This window comes from Cydia splendana, chromosome Z (assembly GCF_910591565.1).
Source record: "Cydia splendana chromosome Z, ilCydSple1.2, whole genome shotgun sequence".
Taxonomy (NCBI): Eukaryota; Metazoa; Arthropoda; class Insecta; order Lepidoptera; family Tortricidae; genus Cydia; species Cydia splendana.
In genome coordinates, this window is record NC_085987.1 from 18,454,592 (window position 1) to 18,472,531 (window position 17,940).

General features: G+C 40.2%; 1 protein-coding gene across 1 annotated transcript in view; it reads right to left on the minus strand.

Moving 5' to 3' along the window:
• The window catches only part of LOC134804794 (division abnormally delayed protein), an 85,493-nt gene extending 77,425 nt beyond the window's left edge, over positions 1-8,068 (minus strand). The window contains exon 1 of the mRNA XM_063778035.1: positions 7,822-8,068. Within this exon, the coding sequence (XP_063634105.1) occupies positions 7,822-7,954 (133 nt within the window). The 5' untranslated portion in view covers positions 7,955-8,068. The remainder of the gene's footprint in view (positions 1-7,821) is intronic.
• Positions 8,069-17,940: the final 9,872 nt, after the last annotated feature.

Here is a 17,940-nt window from a genome sequence, read left to right on the forward strand (position 1 = left end):
GCTCATGCCCCGCCCGGAAAACGCGCCTGTGTGACGAAGCCTTTAACGATTTAACCGGTTAACCCCGGGTTAGTGGGATGGTGCAAGTGACGCTTAGTAGGTAAGTATAAAAACCTAAGTAGGTACCTATATTCCTATATATACCTATATTACATAATTCATTAAAATGGGCCAATTGACTAGTTTAAAACAGTCGAGAAGAACCGCGTGCATTGAACGGGGAATCGCGAGTGTAGGTAACACGGCGATAACCCCTCGGGAGCGACCAGCAAATGTCTGGACTACGAGAATAATTAGCTCGGCGCGTTATCGCTGTTAATTAATACCGCGGGCCGCTCCCGACCGCGACCGGTGCCAACCAGCCGCTGCGAACGGCTTTCTTTATATTTATGCCAATTCAATACGTACTGCCATTATATCACTTCTTAAGGGGCTACCCGCGGTTCTCACCAATATTTCTCAAGTTTTGAATCGTATCTCCTACATTTGCACTACAGATAGAATTATAAGACAAACGGCTAGCGGTTTTTCAATCTTCATTCTTGTCTGCCGGAAATTGAAAGATGTGGACAACTAACTTTTTAAGATTTTTTTAAATATTGTCTAAAATACACTTTATTGGTAACTAGATTGCTGTAAAGAATCAGAAGAAAGGTACTTACCTATACGAAATCTACATATTTAGGTTCGTCTTTGAGGTCTCGAAAAATGTGTCAGAGATTTTAATTTTAAAATAATTAACACAAAAGTTATGGCCAGCAAAGTAGTATTTTGTCCTAAAATTGACTTTGATGCCAAATATCTCGAAGACAATGAACTTTGAAGTAAATATGGGATACTACATATATTGCTTAAAGCCGTTATGTTAATATTATAAGCTACAAAAAAGTTAGAAAAGTAAGGGATTCAGATCGAAGGTAATTGGCGTTAACGTCACTTTAGGACAAAAATGCCCTGTTATTCTTTACCGACTCCGGTGACTCCCGAATTCCAAAAGGACACACACACGGGAGGTAATTAATGTAATTATGTATGACCACAAACATCTTAATTTTAAAACCGACTTGTGTAATAGGTCTTTAAATTCTTTTTTTCAATTATACATCTGAGGGAAGTCATCGAACTTTTTATATTGAGTAAATATATATAAGTTAACCTCTACCTTGACTAAAAGTGACATTTGGTGAATCGGTTCCTACTACGGATGAAGACTCGGAGGATGAAGACCAACACGAACCTCTCGTATGCTCTAATTGTAGATATTTATGAGTCGTCGGTCTGGGATAATGTTTTAAGAAGTCGAGTAAGTACAGTCAGCTGCAATGAAAACGTACCAACCTGCATAGAAATTTATATGCAAAGGTGCTACGCTGACTGTACATATTAGAAAGATTAACTTCAACTAGGTAGAGTAGGTAGCGGACGCAGTTTAAAGTTTCAAGAATTTTGATAACTCACTCTTAGGAGTCTTAAGACTGCATCGTCCGTCCAGTTGCGCCCTTATTGGGGGAGTTGTGTTTTCTGATAAACCAATTAATTTAAGTATGTATAAATCAGTAAGTATATTATTATTACTAAATTAATCAAGGAGAAACGTCTGCGAACGAAAACTTCTGGTCTTTGTCACATAGTTAGTTTTATTTTGCTTATTTTTTTACTTTATCATCTAAACCAGGGGTCACCAAATGGCGGACCGCGGTCCGGATCCGGACCGTCGACCTATTATATATTTTTTTAATTAACTCAAGTAGAAACGGACCGCGATGGTCATTTTATTTTAAAAACTCGACTCCTGAAGAAACTAATTGGTGACCTCTGATCTAAACGCTTGCCGTGCCGATTAGCCCCCAATGAGGGCGCTACTGGACATTTAAGATCATCTACCTCTATTTATTTACTACGTATACCATTATGTATTAACTTCCACATTTCTATGTCACAACACTAAACGACAACGTAAATGTGGAATTGTTTTGGAATGTGCATTTGGATATTTTGAGGCAGCATGGAGACGTTACGCGCGACTCAGAATGAGTTTGAGCGCAGTACCTGCGAGCGCCGGCGCAGGTACCGGTCGCGGACCCACAATGGCATTCCGGCCATCCGAAATGAATCAAAATTCAGTGCAGCAGCTCTCGCGCCATGCTCGCGCCGCCGTCCGCCAGGATTATACCTACACGCATACATGACGCCCAAACGACAAATATACTTTAAATGTTCCCACGTGCAAAAATTTCATAACGCGATTAAAGTGGCACCATAACTACATAGGCGCTCGGCTCGAGTAATGTAATAGGGAGTCAGACGTGTTTTGTGCGGACAACCGTCGAGCCTTCCTCCTGCGGGTACGGGGACTGGTTTCGTAGGTGGATCGCGACCTCCCGCGCCGGCGGGAACAATGAAAGTGAGAGAGGGCAGGAATGCGGCGGGGCGGGGGGCTGTTCCCGGTTCCCAGGCGAGGAATGCAAGCACGACCAACAAAGCCTACGCGCCGCCATTCACCCCTCGCCGCCGCCGCCTCGCCCGCTGCCGCCTCGTAGCGGTACCGTGGACCGTGGCCCGAAACTACACTTCATTTTTACCGACTTTCATCTAAGTAAGTAGCTTTCAAGTGAGCCGGAAGTGATAGGTCCCAAAAGTTCATCATTGCTGGGTCTGCTGGTGCTCTATTTGCGACATACTAAGTAACCCAAGTCCCTCGCTAAAAGCTTTTTCAAATCAATTATTAATTTATTAAGTTATCATCATTCGTAATAGGCAGTTACATTCTTCGATCCTATTACGATTGTTTGAGATCTCTACATTACATTATCAATACACAGGGTGACTCATAAACTAACAAAATATAATTAAATATCTGTGAGTACCTACGACTTTATACCGCTAAAAATATGACATCGACTTTGATGACGAAATGTCCGAACCGAAACAATATTTCTTTGAGATTATGATAATAGTAAGCTACCGCATTTCTAGAATGTATACTAAGTTGCAATTAAATTGGTCTTAGTACGAGAGCTCGCTTAGAAATTATCAATAACATTTTTGTTAACAGATACATTTTTAACTTATGTTTGCTGTTATTTGAAACAAATAAACATCCCCAGAATAGAAAACGGAATAGACGTCAGTATACGGAAGTAGAGTGGGCCCTGCGCGGAAGGAAGTAGAGCAGCGCCGCCGGCGCCGCGCGGTGCCACGCCGCTCCGCGCCGCGCCGGCCTGCGGGAGCGACCCGCACGACAGGTCAAGCTTGTGTGGGGTTACACGCGCCTACGACCTCATACCTGTCCATGTCCACCCAACCCACAACATGTGTCCTAGCCAATATACTGCCTGCTACCTATGTATCAAGTTAAAGCCGACTTGAAACACCTCCGGGTAAAGTTTTCACTAATTGTTATGTAACTTATATAGAGTTGGACCAAGATAACGCTACAACGATTTTGACAGCGGCTCTTCAGTCAAAATGGGTCAAACACAAATTGTGTACCTACAATACTTATGTTTTGTTCATTTTAATTATATGTATCTACAAGTAAAAAACATACAAGTAACATAAGTAAATCCCAGTAGGTATATAAAAAATAAACTGTTCGATGCATAATATTTAAGAAATAATAAAAACTGGATTGGATAATTTCTGTGAAAACGGCGCATTACAAGCTCTATCAACCCAATTCATTGATATTTAATTTCCAAAAGATAATAAGCTTGCAGAGCCTCCGTTTTGTAAAAGACATGGTATAATAATATACTCCGCCTGGTACTCTATTCCGAGATTCGCGTATGACCTAACTGACACGGGCCTACGTCATCATGCTGTTTACAGGTTCTCAAACTTTAAAATGTGGGAGAATTTTAACCAACGGTGAAAATTAGTTTAACGGCATTAATTTTAAGTTATTCATGTAGAAACATAGTAAAATAAAACAAATCTAATGTATTAAATTAAACTTTATTTATCTATACAAGACAAACGTTTGAAAAACTAATTCACAGTTACAAATTAATTACCAAGCTTACGACGTGAAAAGTTTGGAAAACACTGCGACTGCTGACACTGAGCGAGAAGGAAATACCAATTAATACGCGTTCGACAAGGATGACGGTCAGGGCATGAAGTTATCTAGATCCGAATTGTCAAATGTGACAGTGCTATCCTGTGTTGCCAGTAATGTAAACAGAATTACCCGAACGTCTGAAATTTCTTTTGTGAATCGGAAGATATTGCTAACGAATAATTAAAAATGACGTGTTATTGTAAAATTTAAGATAAAATACATATAAATGAAAATTATAAAATTATAAAGAAATATTTTAACTTATTAACCATAGGTATAATGTACCCATGTAACATGTTATGTTGAAATAAAGTGGCAATGTTATTGTGACGTAGGCCCGTGTCACTCTGGGAATAGAAGACCATGTTTTATTAGACCATGGTAAAAGATAGCGTTTAGATTTTGATTAGGAAAGGAAGTTTGAGCTAACGTAGGAAACCAGCTGAAAACGCAACATATCGCAATGAAGTAACACTAGTTATGTCTCGGCTATCAGTCGGTAGGGATCAGCTGCATTCCGCGCGAGACTCCCGACCGCGGCGCTCGCGCACGCGGCGCCACCGCACCGCCTGACTCCCACCGTTGATCCGTAACAATTACCTAGCGATCATTCATCTGCTAGCAATTTGTGGGAAAGTACTTTTTAAGGGAATCGGTAAGGCCAATTTCAGTTGACATGATTCATCAAAGTTAATAACGTTTGTCATTTATATACCTACCTACCTATGTCCTACCTATATAATAAATAGGTATAAACCTTAATTCACCTTGCTTGTTTACCTAAGTAGTAGGTACCTACCGATTCCTTCGGCTTAACTACGCTGCTAAGAAATTGCTACCCAATTAAATAATTAACGTCCATTAGCAATTAGCATATACCATTAGATAAACCATTGATAGGGTGACAATAAATTTTATTTAAAATTTAATTTCTACTTAAAAATTGGGTATGATATAAATATCTTAGAATTGTGTTAGTGAATTATAGGAATGCGGTCAGACTCAACTCCGTCAAACTTTTCATACATTTAGTATGGTTAGACGGAGTTTAGACGCAGGCACAAATCTGGAGAATGACCCAAATGTGATCGCCATTGATGATTGAATTAGAAAAATTGTTTCCTGAGGGGCTATCGCGAAAACCGAAATTCGCAAATTGCGGGGATCTTTCTCTTTTACTCCAATGAAGGCGTAATTAGAGTGACAGAGAAAAATGCCCGCAATTTGCGAACTTCGATTTTCGCGGTTACAACCCTGATTACGGATTAAATTTCATTATTTGGTGGAAGTTTGTATGGGGAATAAATACACCAAATTGGATTTTAAGAGAGAAGAGAAGTGGAAGGATTTGTAGGAATTAGAGAAGTTAAAAGTTGAAGAAGTTAGTTGGAGAAGTCGAAGTGAAGTGCAGATACAAAATTAATATTCTTACCTACATATTTATAAAAGAAAACAATAATTTATTAAAAAAGGAATTACAATACAAGACCTTTCCTTTCGTTACAAATAAATAATGTTTATGCATTGTTGACCAATTAGCCATCCCCTTTTGAGGGTGAAGCGAATTGTGGAATAAAGAGCAGACTTGTTTAAAAATTAAGGTACCTACCTACTTAAGTAAGTACCCATATTACTAATTCCACGCAGACGAAGTCGCGGGCAAAAGGCGCAAAAGCTAGTATTTACCTATATACCTATACAAATTACGAATGGAATTTATAGGTAGACATAGATTATAAATCATAAGCTTAACAAAAACACGATCAGTTAAGTTGTTATTAAATACATAGGTATATTAAAAACAGGTCACTTACTTTTTTTAAGTCGAAAAACGCTCGACATGTACCACTCCGTCCCGTTTTTAATACATATATTTGAATATTATATGTCTGTGTCTCTCACGGAAGTTTTGTTACTAAAACAGTTAAGTTGTTTTTGAGTTTTTTGAAGAAGTCATCTTCTTAACAAAAATACATACCTAAGTGCTACGAAGAATGCCCTTTTGTTCGTTTTTAGGGTTCCGTACCTTTGGGTAAAACGGGACCCTATTACTAAGACTCCGCTGTCCGTCCGTCCGTCCGTCCGTTCGTCTGTCACCAGGCTGTATCTCGTGATCTGTGATAGCTAGACAGCTGAAATTTTCACAGATGATGTATTTCTGTTGCCGCTATAACAACAAATACTAAAAACAGAATAAAATAAAGATTTAAGTGGGGCTCCCATACAACAGACGTGATTTTTGACCGAAGTTAAGCAACGTCGGGCGGGGTCAGTACTTGGATTGGTGACCGTTTTTATAGATAATGGTACGGAACCCTTCGTGTGCGAGTCCGACTCGCACTTGGCCGGTTTTCCAACCCCATCTCCAATTAAATTGTAACGGGCGGGCAACTAAGGAACTCTACGCATGCTCAACATGCTGTTTATTTACCTCTGTAATAAAATACACGAGCATCTAAGTAAGTAGGGTGGTAGGTACTCCATCATCCTGGACGAAATGATGCATTTGGTGCACTAATAAATGTAATTAATTGTAACTCTCTACAGAGGTACATTAGATAGGTATCTACTAAATAGGTAAACTTTACAATATACTCGTACCCAGGCACCGATTTAAAAGACGAAACAGCATCAATAAAGCCTATCTCTAACTCTAATAGAGACTTCGGCAGTGTGCCGGACCAGGTTCGAAGAAAGGCCATGCGACACTGCAGTAAGCGCAGTGTGTAAGTAAATTTGAAATCCCCTTCTTATCTAGGTATTTTCGTAAATTAAATATCATCGGTCAAATCAAATATCAGTCGGAGCAAGGCAGGTAATTCTGCAGACTTTGGAGTGGGAGTGACAGAGTACGAGTAGTATATAACCTACTACCATAAACGCGTAATTAATTCTTGTAAAAATATGGATTACATTGGCACCCTCACACTTTAGTCATTTCAAAATCAGCGCGAGTTAGTTTAGAAGATCTCTATCAGTAAGTAACTACTTACAAGTTTTTTACTCTAAAGGTACATAAGCTCTACCTACTTACTCAGCAGATTAGTAATTAAAACCTTCCTACAGTAGGTACCTAGGTACCCACTTATGTACATGCTACTTACAAACTCTTACATCACATGACAATAGAAATGTCATGTGGATGTCGGCGGCCGATCGTAAGATCAGGCATATAGTGAAATTCCTAGGCATATCGTGAAACGTGAAAATCTTTGACTCCTTCCCTGAGTCGACGGAGCCCCGCTACGCGGGGCTCCTATTTCTGGGCAGTTTGCCCTTCGGGCATCTGAAGCAACCTAACGAACCTATCCTACCTATCTATTGAGTTAATGTGACTATCGTCAAAACATTACACAGGAACATTACGATCTGCCTGATCTTACGATCGGCCGCCGACATGGAGATAAATAAAGTTGGTATATGAATAGCTAGGTTATTGATATACTAGGTATACCTACGTATTAGGTAAGTATTAAGTATAATACGACAAGTCATAGGTACGAACATACATATTTTAGTGAAGTAAAATATGTACCTACCTAAGTGGGTGTCGTGTGAGTACAAACCACTCATTAATTATAAGAAATATGAGAAATACGTATTCTATATAGGAAACTAGGTAGGTAGGTATAAATGTATTCTTATAAAAAAGATATTTTTATAGTTTTGCAGGATGTATGCTACTTCACTACGGTAGACTTAAATAGTTAGCCACTCGACTGGGTGCAAATGAGGTGTTTATATTATACAATCCGCACCTGGTCCATCGCTATCATCAGCTGATACATTATGCCTCAGGAAGAACTCCTCTGAGAGGGCGCAGGAAGCGGCCGCCGCGGTGACGGCCCGGGCTCCCGCGAACGCCACCAGGACCAGCACTAAGCACCTCATGTTCACACTCGCACAATAATCCGATCGAGAACGATATGTTTTAATTGGTGCGAGTACTCGTACGCGGAGCGGTCGATAGCGCGCAGATTGCGTGCGCCCGCATTGGAGCGCCGTCCCGGACTGACATTAGGCTGGCTGGAGCCGTGGAGCAGCACGGCGGCGCGGCGGGCCGGCCACGGCCGGGCGACGACACGAGTGCTCGCGTGTGGCGGCGACCCGCGAGCGCATTACACCTCTTCTCGAGCTCAGCGCAAACACGCACGTATACGACTGCTGGGCACAGCACAGCCTTCCGAACAACACGATATTTCCATCTAACACACCGAAACAACTTGTTTTTGAGGTCTGTAAAAGAACTACAAACACTTAAAAGGCTCTGGTTTCCTAGGATAGAGGTGCCGTCGTGTAGCGGCTGTCTCTACGCAAAATACTACTACATTTATATTTTGCCGTATTATTTTGTATGGAGACGGCCGCTATATGACGGCACCGCCATGGTATAATAATATACTCCGCCTGGTACTCTATTCCCGTGTTTTCTAGGTCACCTAACTGACACAAGCCTACGTCATCATGCGACAGCGCTATATGATAATATGCGATAGCGCTATATATAGCGGCCATGTTATTGTGACGTAGGCCTGTGTCACTCATAGAAGACCATGTTTTATTAGACCATGGGCACCGCCAAGTCCGGCCGCAATCCGGAAAAAGGGTCAAAAATCCTGACATGTCCGGACAAATCCGGACGTTTGGCAACCCTTGATACCTGGCAAGTCAAATAGCTCAAGAACAGGCCGGTTTCGTGAGAGGAAACTTTTGTGTCGAATGCCTTGCGGAAATCCACAAAGCAGATATATAGAGGGTTGTTGAATTCTCTGGATTTTTTTTGGAAAGAGCACACGTGAACAAATTCTTGTACTGCGTCAGGTCATTCCGCAAGGCATTCGACGCAGTGAATTGGAGTAGGAAACTCTGGCAGATACTATCAGAAATGGGAGTTCCCCAACACCTAATATATCTGGTCCAAAGGCTAATGTCGACAGTACTGCAGCAGTTCGCGTGGACGGAGTTGACTCGGAGAGTTTTAAGACTGAAGCCGGTGTAGGACAAGGATGCATTCTGTGACCACTCCTATTTAACATCTATACCGAATATATTATGCGAATCGTTCTCGAGGACTGGAATAAAGGGTGTGTCCATATATCGTCGTCTAGTAGGTACCCACAACACATTACAAGTCTTATTGAGCTTACTGTGGGACTAGGTCGATCTGTGTAAAATTGTCCTATAATATTTATTTATTATCTCTCATTAAAGCAAAATGTGAGACGCAACGCAATACACATTGGACAAAGAAATTGGATAGGTGCATGGAATACCCTATACGCAGCTACTTACGCGACAATCCAAAATACCGATTTTTTTTAATGACAATCGAATTTTATAGTCACAAGGAATTAAAAAACTGGCCAAGTGCGAGTCGGACTCGCACACGAAGGGTTCCGTACCATTATCTATAAAAACGGTCACCCATCCAAGTACCTGACCCCGCCCGACGTTGCTTAACTTCGGTCAAAAATCACGTTTGTTGTTTGGGAGCCCCACTTAAATCTTTATTTTATTCTGTTTTTAGTATTTGTTGTTATAGCAGCAACAGAAATACATCATCTGTGAAAATTTCAATACCACTACCTCTACCACGGTTCATGAGATACAGCCTGGTGACAGACAGACAGACAGACGGACAGCGGAGTCTTAGTAATAGGGTCCCGTTTTTACCCTTTGGGTACGGAACCCTAAAAAGGTTCTAAAATAAAAACTACAAAAATGATTCTGGGGAATCTGGTTAGGAGAATAGAGTGTATTCGGAATAGTAAAGCCTCCTTAGAATAAGATTTATTTGTACATTGTATGTAGGTACATACACTAAATAGTATGTCTCTTACGATCGGCTGATTTTTATGATATTTGAGCACTTAGCACAGACCCCGTTACTTTACATGTGTGCCTTGCCGAATGTTGTTACTTGCTTGAGATTTACCAAGTGTTTTTGAATGCGGTGCCTACGACGGCTACGAATGTTGTAAGTACATATAAGTAAGTAAGGATAAGGTAGGACGGGGTACGGCGCGGCGGGTGCGCGCGCAGTGTATTGAACGCGCGCGGCCACCACTCTGCCGGCGCTCGCCCGCTGCTACGCGCGTAGGTACGATACGAGTACTTTACTTACCTACGTGAGGCGTATTCTGACTGTAGTAACAGGTAAAGAATTTGATATGGATATGATCTGTCGGTGCAAAAGTGACGTTTCTGGGTGAAGAAAGCTGTCAGTGTCAAAAGTGACACTTCCATACCTATCTAATCCCTCTGTTAAGTACGTACCTATCACAATATATCAGAATACGCCTCCGTTACACTAAACAATCATTGGACAATGTAGCTCTCTCCGTACCTAGGTCTTGTCTTGTGTCGGTATCCCGTGTGTTTCACCATAGAATCGAAACCACTGAGCCGATCTTGATGAAAGAGATGTTAATTTATTAATGGCCTGGGTGCTGGATGAGAGAGCACATTTTTAGGGTTCCCAAGGGGTAAAAACGGGACCCTATTACTAAGACTCTACTGTCCGTCTGTCTGTCACAAGGCTGTATCTCATGAACCGTGATAGCTACATAGTTGAATTTTCACAGATGATGTATTTCTGTTGCCGCTATAACAACAAATACTAAAAAGTACGGAATCTTCGGTGGACGATCGAGTCCGACTCGCACTTGTCCGATTTATAACCGACAAGCATAATAGAACTAGACCAGGATGGGGCCGGCCCGGAGCTTCCGGCGCTTCGTTTTATATGGAAAGCACCAATTGTGATCACCGATCAGTCATAGAAAATGACATGTCGGACACCTCGGCTCGGGCCCGGCCCGGTCTAGCGTGACTCGTGAGTCATCCTTTAACCTGATAAGAAGATGTGAGCCTGACCAGTAATAAGTAGGTATACATATGATCATTGTCAAGAGGGCGCTGTTATTCTCATGTATATAGGGTGACAGTTCAGTATACAGTATACTATGGAAAAAATAGTTCCACCGAAATTCCGCAACATGGCGCGTGATCGTATATTACTGGCAATTACTGGTCAGGCTTTACTTCAATTTATTTGAGATATTATTATTAGCTTAGGGCTTCGTTTCCTTTCGAGCAAAATTCTAAAATGCCATATACCTGTGATAAATGCGATATTTATAATTTATCGCCACCTGATGTTCCAGGTAGGGTAGGCGCTTTATTGAGAGTTGCCGCCATCGCGCCCGCGCTCGCGCCGCCGCCGCCCCGCACCTCGTCGCCGCCCCGCACCACGCCGCCGCCCCGCACCACGCCGCCGCCCCGCACCACGCCGCCTGCGATAAGGCACAAAGCGCCAGCGAACACTGACTTAATTCATCACACAACCAGAGGCTCTACCGCGATACACGTTCGAAGTGTTGCCTCTCTGTCGCACTTGTGAATTCGCACGTAAGTGTGACAGGGAGGCAACACGTCGAACGTGGTTCGCGGTAGGCCCTCAGTATCCGGTAGCAAAAAGTGACTATTGCTTTTTATCTGATTTAAGTTATTTAACACCGTAAATAAGCATAGGTATTTTATTCGACCCTATGCCGCAGAGAACGGTTCAAATGCTATTAATTAAATCGCCCCCCGAAATTAACTATCATCGAATTCATGTAACAACCAAACGCGGAGTTTGAATATGAACTAAGTACTTATACCTAATACCTACCAGAAGCCTATACACGGTGGCCAAAACATAAGTGCATTCCCGTTGCCAGGGAGGTTTTGGGATTATACTGAGCAACTTTTACTATGGGACAAATCCAAAAAAAAATTACCCTCCCATAGAAAATGGACCGACCAAAATGTATGAAACAGCCAAATCTTTTTTCGCGATTTCGCTGTTGGTCCCATAGTAAAAGTTGCTCGGTGTAATCCCAAAACCTTCCTGGCAACGGGAATGCACTTATGTTTTGGCCACCGTGTATAGGTTTCTGGTAGGGAGGTATAAGTACTTAGTTTATATTCAAACTCCGCGTTTGGTTGTTAGATGAATTCGATGATAGTTAATTTTGCGAATGCACTTATTTTTTGGCCTTCCTGTATAATAGGTATCTTTATTGATTTAAGGTAGAGCGAGCAATGAGCCAAAACCGAGTTAACCACTCTTTAATACTTAAAACTACCCCTAAACTATACCAACGTTGCTGTTATAAAAGGGATGTCTCATTTATTATTGATAAATTTTACGCGTAGAAAAAATTGAAAGAGCCTTAAGAACGGAAGGCGCCTGGTTTTTTTATTGTATTTGTAGATCACAATTACTAAGCAGACACTTTGTCGGCGGATCAGAATGGTGAAATGTTTTTCTGCTAACTGCTGACTGTGACTAAGGTGGAGCAAAAAAGAGGTGGTTGGTGGTTGGCAAAACATCGGTGACTGCGCGCTGCATTTCAGGTGAATGGTATCTAAATCATCGCTGTGACGCATTTCTAGACACTTTAAATTTGTAAAATCGTCTTCCGATGTACGATGACTGCAACAGACATTGTAGGACTGTAGGCGAGGTACTTGTATATACCTTTTACACGTGTTTCCTACAAGAACATTGTAGCTAAGTAGGTACATTTCTTTTTTTTTTCACGGTGCCCCAATTAATAAGTCACTCTTTCCCATTAGTAATCAGTTATTGCAAAGATAGCATTAATCAATTAATTAATATCAAAATAAGGTTTTTTAAACAATCAAATAGATTAAGTAAGTAGAATATATTATATTTTATATATGTAGGTACTTGAAAATCATCTAAAATAACGCTTTTACACTTGCAGCTACTTGTTCGCCGAGGCTCTCCAGCTACACGAGTAAGTATTATTGCAGTGATAAAGCAATAGCTCTGCTTTCACTGCTCTCAAGTCACAACTAAGTCAGAGATAGTGCCGACCTATCTACATATATTAAATATTTAGTTATACAGGGTGGTCCAAACCTTGACGTCCAAAAATTTTTTTTAGATTCCTCACGTCGTGGGCTATTAGAATATACCCCATGTATGTTAGCCGATTTTTCGTAGTTTTCGAGTTATGATTTTTTTAACTTTCAACTTTTGTTACGAAATTCCGAGGTTCCCATACAGGTATTATATCTGTTTATTACATTTAGATAGGTATTACCTACATCTGCAGAGCTGGTTGTCACAAATTCGTGAGCTGCAAACATGGAACTATTAACTACTTATTATGAAAAAAGAAAGGATCGGCATTATAAGTATACAAACTTTGTATAGCGTAGCCACAAAGGTGAATAAAATCTTACAGAGCATGTTTCGTCTTGTCGTCACAAGTCGGTATGACTAACACAGACCGACCCAAACCAGCCCAAAAAAACAACTACAGAATTGGCGTGAACAATGTGCGGATCAAGATATAAATTTAACCATGAAATAATTTAACAAAATTAATGCTTGATACATACAACGTGCATAAGTATGGCATAAGGCAAAAATATATCCAATTTACGTATTACAAGGTGAGGTACCTAAGTAGGTACTTTATAATTTTATGATGCAATACCTACCTAAGTACCTATGTATGTGTGTATATCAATTACCTACGCATTAAATGGGTGCTGATGTCACTTGTCTACAGCTCTTGTGACTTGAAGAAAGCAGACGTCAGAAAAGACTACGGTCGTTAGCGTCGAATTCAAAAAAGTAGGTAACTAGGTTTTATAGGTGCCCTACGCAGTTTTAGAACCTGTAATTAGTGCAAATATTCCTACTAAGCATTTTCAAAATATATAAATACATATAAGTATATATATATTTATGCTGGAAAACCGGATGACATATGTATATGACCGCAGCGTAATTATCGGTGCTCGCACTGCACCCCGTCTCTGATGGAAACAAATCTATGCGCATCGCTGCAGGAGCGCAGCCGCGCGCGCGCGCAAGGCGGCGTGAGCAACGCGATTGGAATGCGTCCTCGTTCACGACGCTCACCGGCCACTCGGTCCCATCCCAGGCGAAACAGCTCAGGCCTCCGATCACAAACAGTTATTGAGAATCTGGGGGTCAAGTTATTTAGGCATGAGCTTAGGTAGAGTGGAAACAATGTTTGGTGAACATGTGACCCGCGCCCTCGCCCGTGGCATTGCCTCCCTCGCGCCCCGTTAATATTTTATATCCACAGCAATCTACGTATTTTATCTACACACATATCATAAACCCTCTGTGATGCCTTCAAAATCCGTAAATAATGGCCAACATTAAGATAAACTGTTTTGTTACAGCGAATTTCTTAACTGTGAAAATGTTGTAATAGCTTCATTAATCAAAATCGATTTGGTAATGACATTCAAATTTCAACATCTCTGAAAAAAAAAGCAATTTGATTTGACCCCTATTCTAATATCAGTCGAGAGAATGTTTTATTGACGTCGGAATGAAATGTCAATTGCATACAATTTTGACAAATCTCGCATGCTATTCTAGTTGGTATCGAACGATATGGCAATCGATCGATTTGTCTCTGAATTTAAAAAAAATCACTCCGGATGCGTGATAATCCAGTAACTTTGTCGAATTGTCGAAAAGTCACTTCGTTCGTTTCATGGTATAAGTATCAACATGTTTTACTCCAAATATATTAGTATAAGTCATCGAAATCTATGGTTAGATTGGGTTGGGTTGGGATATTGGCGGACCCACCATGCAGATTTTGTGAGCGGTGTTACGTGGTCAATACTGAAAGTTTCTACGTTGAATTGAGCCACTTAGAGATCACGCAGTAAAATGAAACGTTTAAGTATTATTTGAAAATATATATCTTCGTCTAATTTGAGGTAGGCACATTTATTATTTCTAGTTCTTAGGGTTATTCCCACTAGTTACCACCAAGTTCTTACCAGTGGTAACTACTGGGAATTTTTTTCCCACCTTTTACCACTGGTAACTACTGGGAATTTTTATTCAGTAGTTACCACTGGTAAAAGGTGGGAATTTTTATTCCCAGTAGTTACCACCAAAATATTGTTAGAATTCAATACTAATAAAAAGTATAAATAGTATAGTATAAATGTAGCGTAATTAAAAAAACTAATTATGTGTCAGTTAGTGATTCAGTAAACTGCTTTAAAAGTGATCAAAAATATTAAAACAGTTTTACCGGTATAAGTGTAAAAACTAAAATAGAAGAGTCTCATTCTAGTTAAGTAGAAATTATCTTATTATCCGGACTAATTTATCTTATTAACTGTATGAAAGTCACTTCATACAGTTAATAAGATAAATTAGTACTTTGTTTTCTATTAAATATTTTATGTAACTTATTACTAATTATGATCTATTATGGAAAAAAAGCGAATAAAATCACATAATTTGACCTTGGCTCTGTTAAATGTACGCTCGCTAAATACTGGTCGGGATGAATTAGTAGGACTGATGGACAGGTACAAACCGGATATAATGGCTTTGAATGAAACGTGGGTACGCGATGGGCAAGAACAGTTTATACCGCCAATACCAAATTACGTTTTAAAAAATAACACACGTCCGAATGGGCAAAAAGGGGGAGGAGTAGGCTTTTATATTCGAAAGGGACTTCGAGTAAGTATAGAAAAACATCCATTATCGCAATTAGAGCAAATGTGGCTAGAGCTTAAGATAAGTGGAGTGGGGAAATATGCAATTGGCACGGCATATAGGCCGGAATCGGTATCGGTAGATAACGCTATAGAAGCGCTAAGCGAGTCGATGGATATGTTTGCGTCTTGTAATGGTATTTTTATTCTTACAGACTTTAATGTGAATGTTAGACTACTAGATAGACCAAACACAAAAAAATTACTGTCATTTATGTCGCAAAGGAACCTAGATCAACTAGTGGAGGAACCGACTAGGATAACGAACAATACGGTTTCGTTATTAGATTTGATAATAACTGATAGTCCTAATGTTTGCAAATCTGTAGCTGTACATCACAACCATAATATTAGCGACCATGCCATGGTAATCTTGGAGCTCAGAATCACAAAACCTAAACAGTCGCCGCAGTATATTTACAAGAGGTATTTGGATAAAATTAATATGGAAAAATTTAACTCCGATCTCAATAGCCTACCTTGGGGAGATATAATAAAACTAGACGGATTAAATCATAAAGTGAGGTTTTTTAATCATTTGGTTACTACTTTGTTCGATAAGCACGCACCAATCAGACGTCTACGCATAAATAATAAATCGTATCCATGGGTAACGGATAATATTAAACTCATGATGAACTTACGCGATTCCGCATTGGCTAAAGCACATAAAACGGGATCCCAAGCACATAAAGACTATTACAAAAGCCTACGTAACTATACCAACGGAGCCTTAGAGCGGGAGAAAACAGCTTACTTTACCTATTTTGTTAACAAAAACAAAAATCATCCGAAACATATGTGGACACACCTTAAAAGCTGTGCAATAAAGGCAGACAAAGCGAAACCACAAATACCACAACATTTATGTAATCCAAATGCGCTTGCAATGACTTTTTTCTAGAGGTCCCGGGTTCCGGAAAAATAGACGTCGAAACACAGGCATCTTTCGAGAACAGCAGATGCAATAGTTGCGTTTTTAATATTGAAAAGGCCACAGAAAAACAAATCCATAAAATCATTCGCTCTGTAGAGACTAAGGCTAGTGGACATGATAATATATCTATGGACATGATACGACTCACTTTAGACATCACATTACCGATAATAACACATATTATAAACACATCAATTGAGACAGGTATTTTCCCAGAAGACTGGAAAGTAGCGAAAATAAGGCCAATTCCTAAAAATAACAAGATAGACGAATATAAGGATCTACGGCCAGTCAGCATTCTTCCTGTACTTTCAAAAATAATAGAAAAGGTAGTCTGTGAGCAGTTGGGCAGGTACCTGGATGAAAATGAGTTCTTACCGAAACAACAATCTGGGTTCCGTAGCATGCACGGTACAGCGACAGCTTTAGCAAAAGTCACAGACGATGTAATAACAGCAGCGGACGAAGGAAAAGGCTCGATTATTGTTTTATTAGACTTTTCTCGTGCATTCGATTGTATTAACCCGTACCTACTGCTTTCAAAGATGGCATACTATGGAATTGCTCAACAATCGCGCAAGTGGTTTCAGTCGTTCCTTACAGGTAGACAGCAGTACGTTGAGCTACAACTAGAGCAAGGTGAAATGGCTACATCTCAGATACGTCAGATTAATAGAGGAACACCGCAGGGATCCGTTTTGAGTCCGTTGTTGTTTATATTGTACACTGCTGACCTTGTGTTTAAACTCAAACACTGTCATGTGCATCTGTATGCAGATGACACACAAATTTATCACTCCTTTAAACCTGAAGAAATGACTGTAGCCCTAAATAAGATAAACAACGATCTGAGTGAAATAGCGGATTGGTCTTTGAAAAACAATCTAGTGCTTAATCCGTCTAAGTCGCAGTTTGTGGTAATGGGTAGTAAGTGGCAAAGGGAAAAAATTATAAACCAAAAATCCGAATTATATGTGGGACTTAAGTCTGTACCTCAGGTACCCTTTGCCAAGAATTTGGGACTTATTATGGATGGAGAACTAAGGTATGAACATCACGTAAATATTAAGATACGGAATGCTTTCTATCGTCTCAAGACCTTATACAGCTGTAGGAAATACTTGTCCGAAAAAGTAAGAGAAATTCTTGTGGAAGCTTTAGTACTATCGCCATTTAACTACACAGATATTGTCTATGGTCCGAGGTTATTAGCGATAACAAAAAAGTCCATACAACGAGTACAGAATGCTTGTACACGTTTTTGTTACGATATCCCTAAAAGAGCACATATAACACCCTATCTTAATGTCAAAAACACCCTAAAAAATATGGAAAATAGAAGAAACCTGCA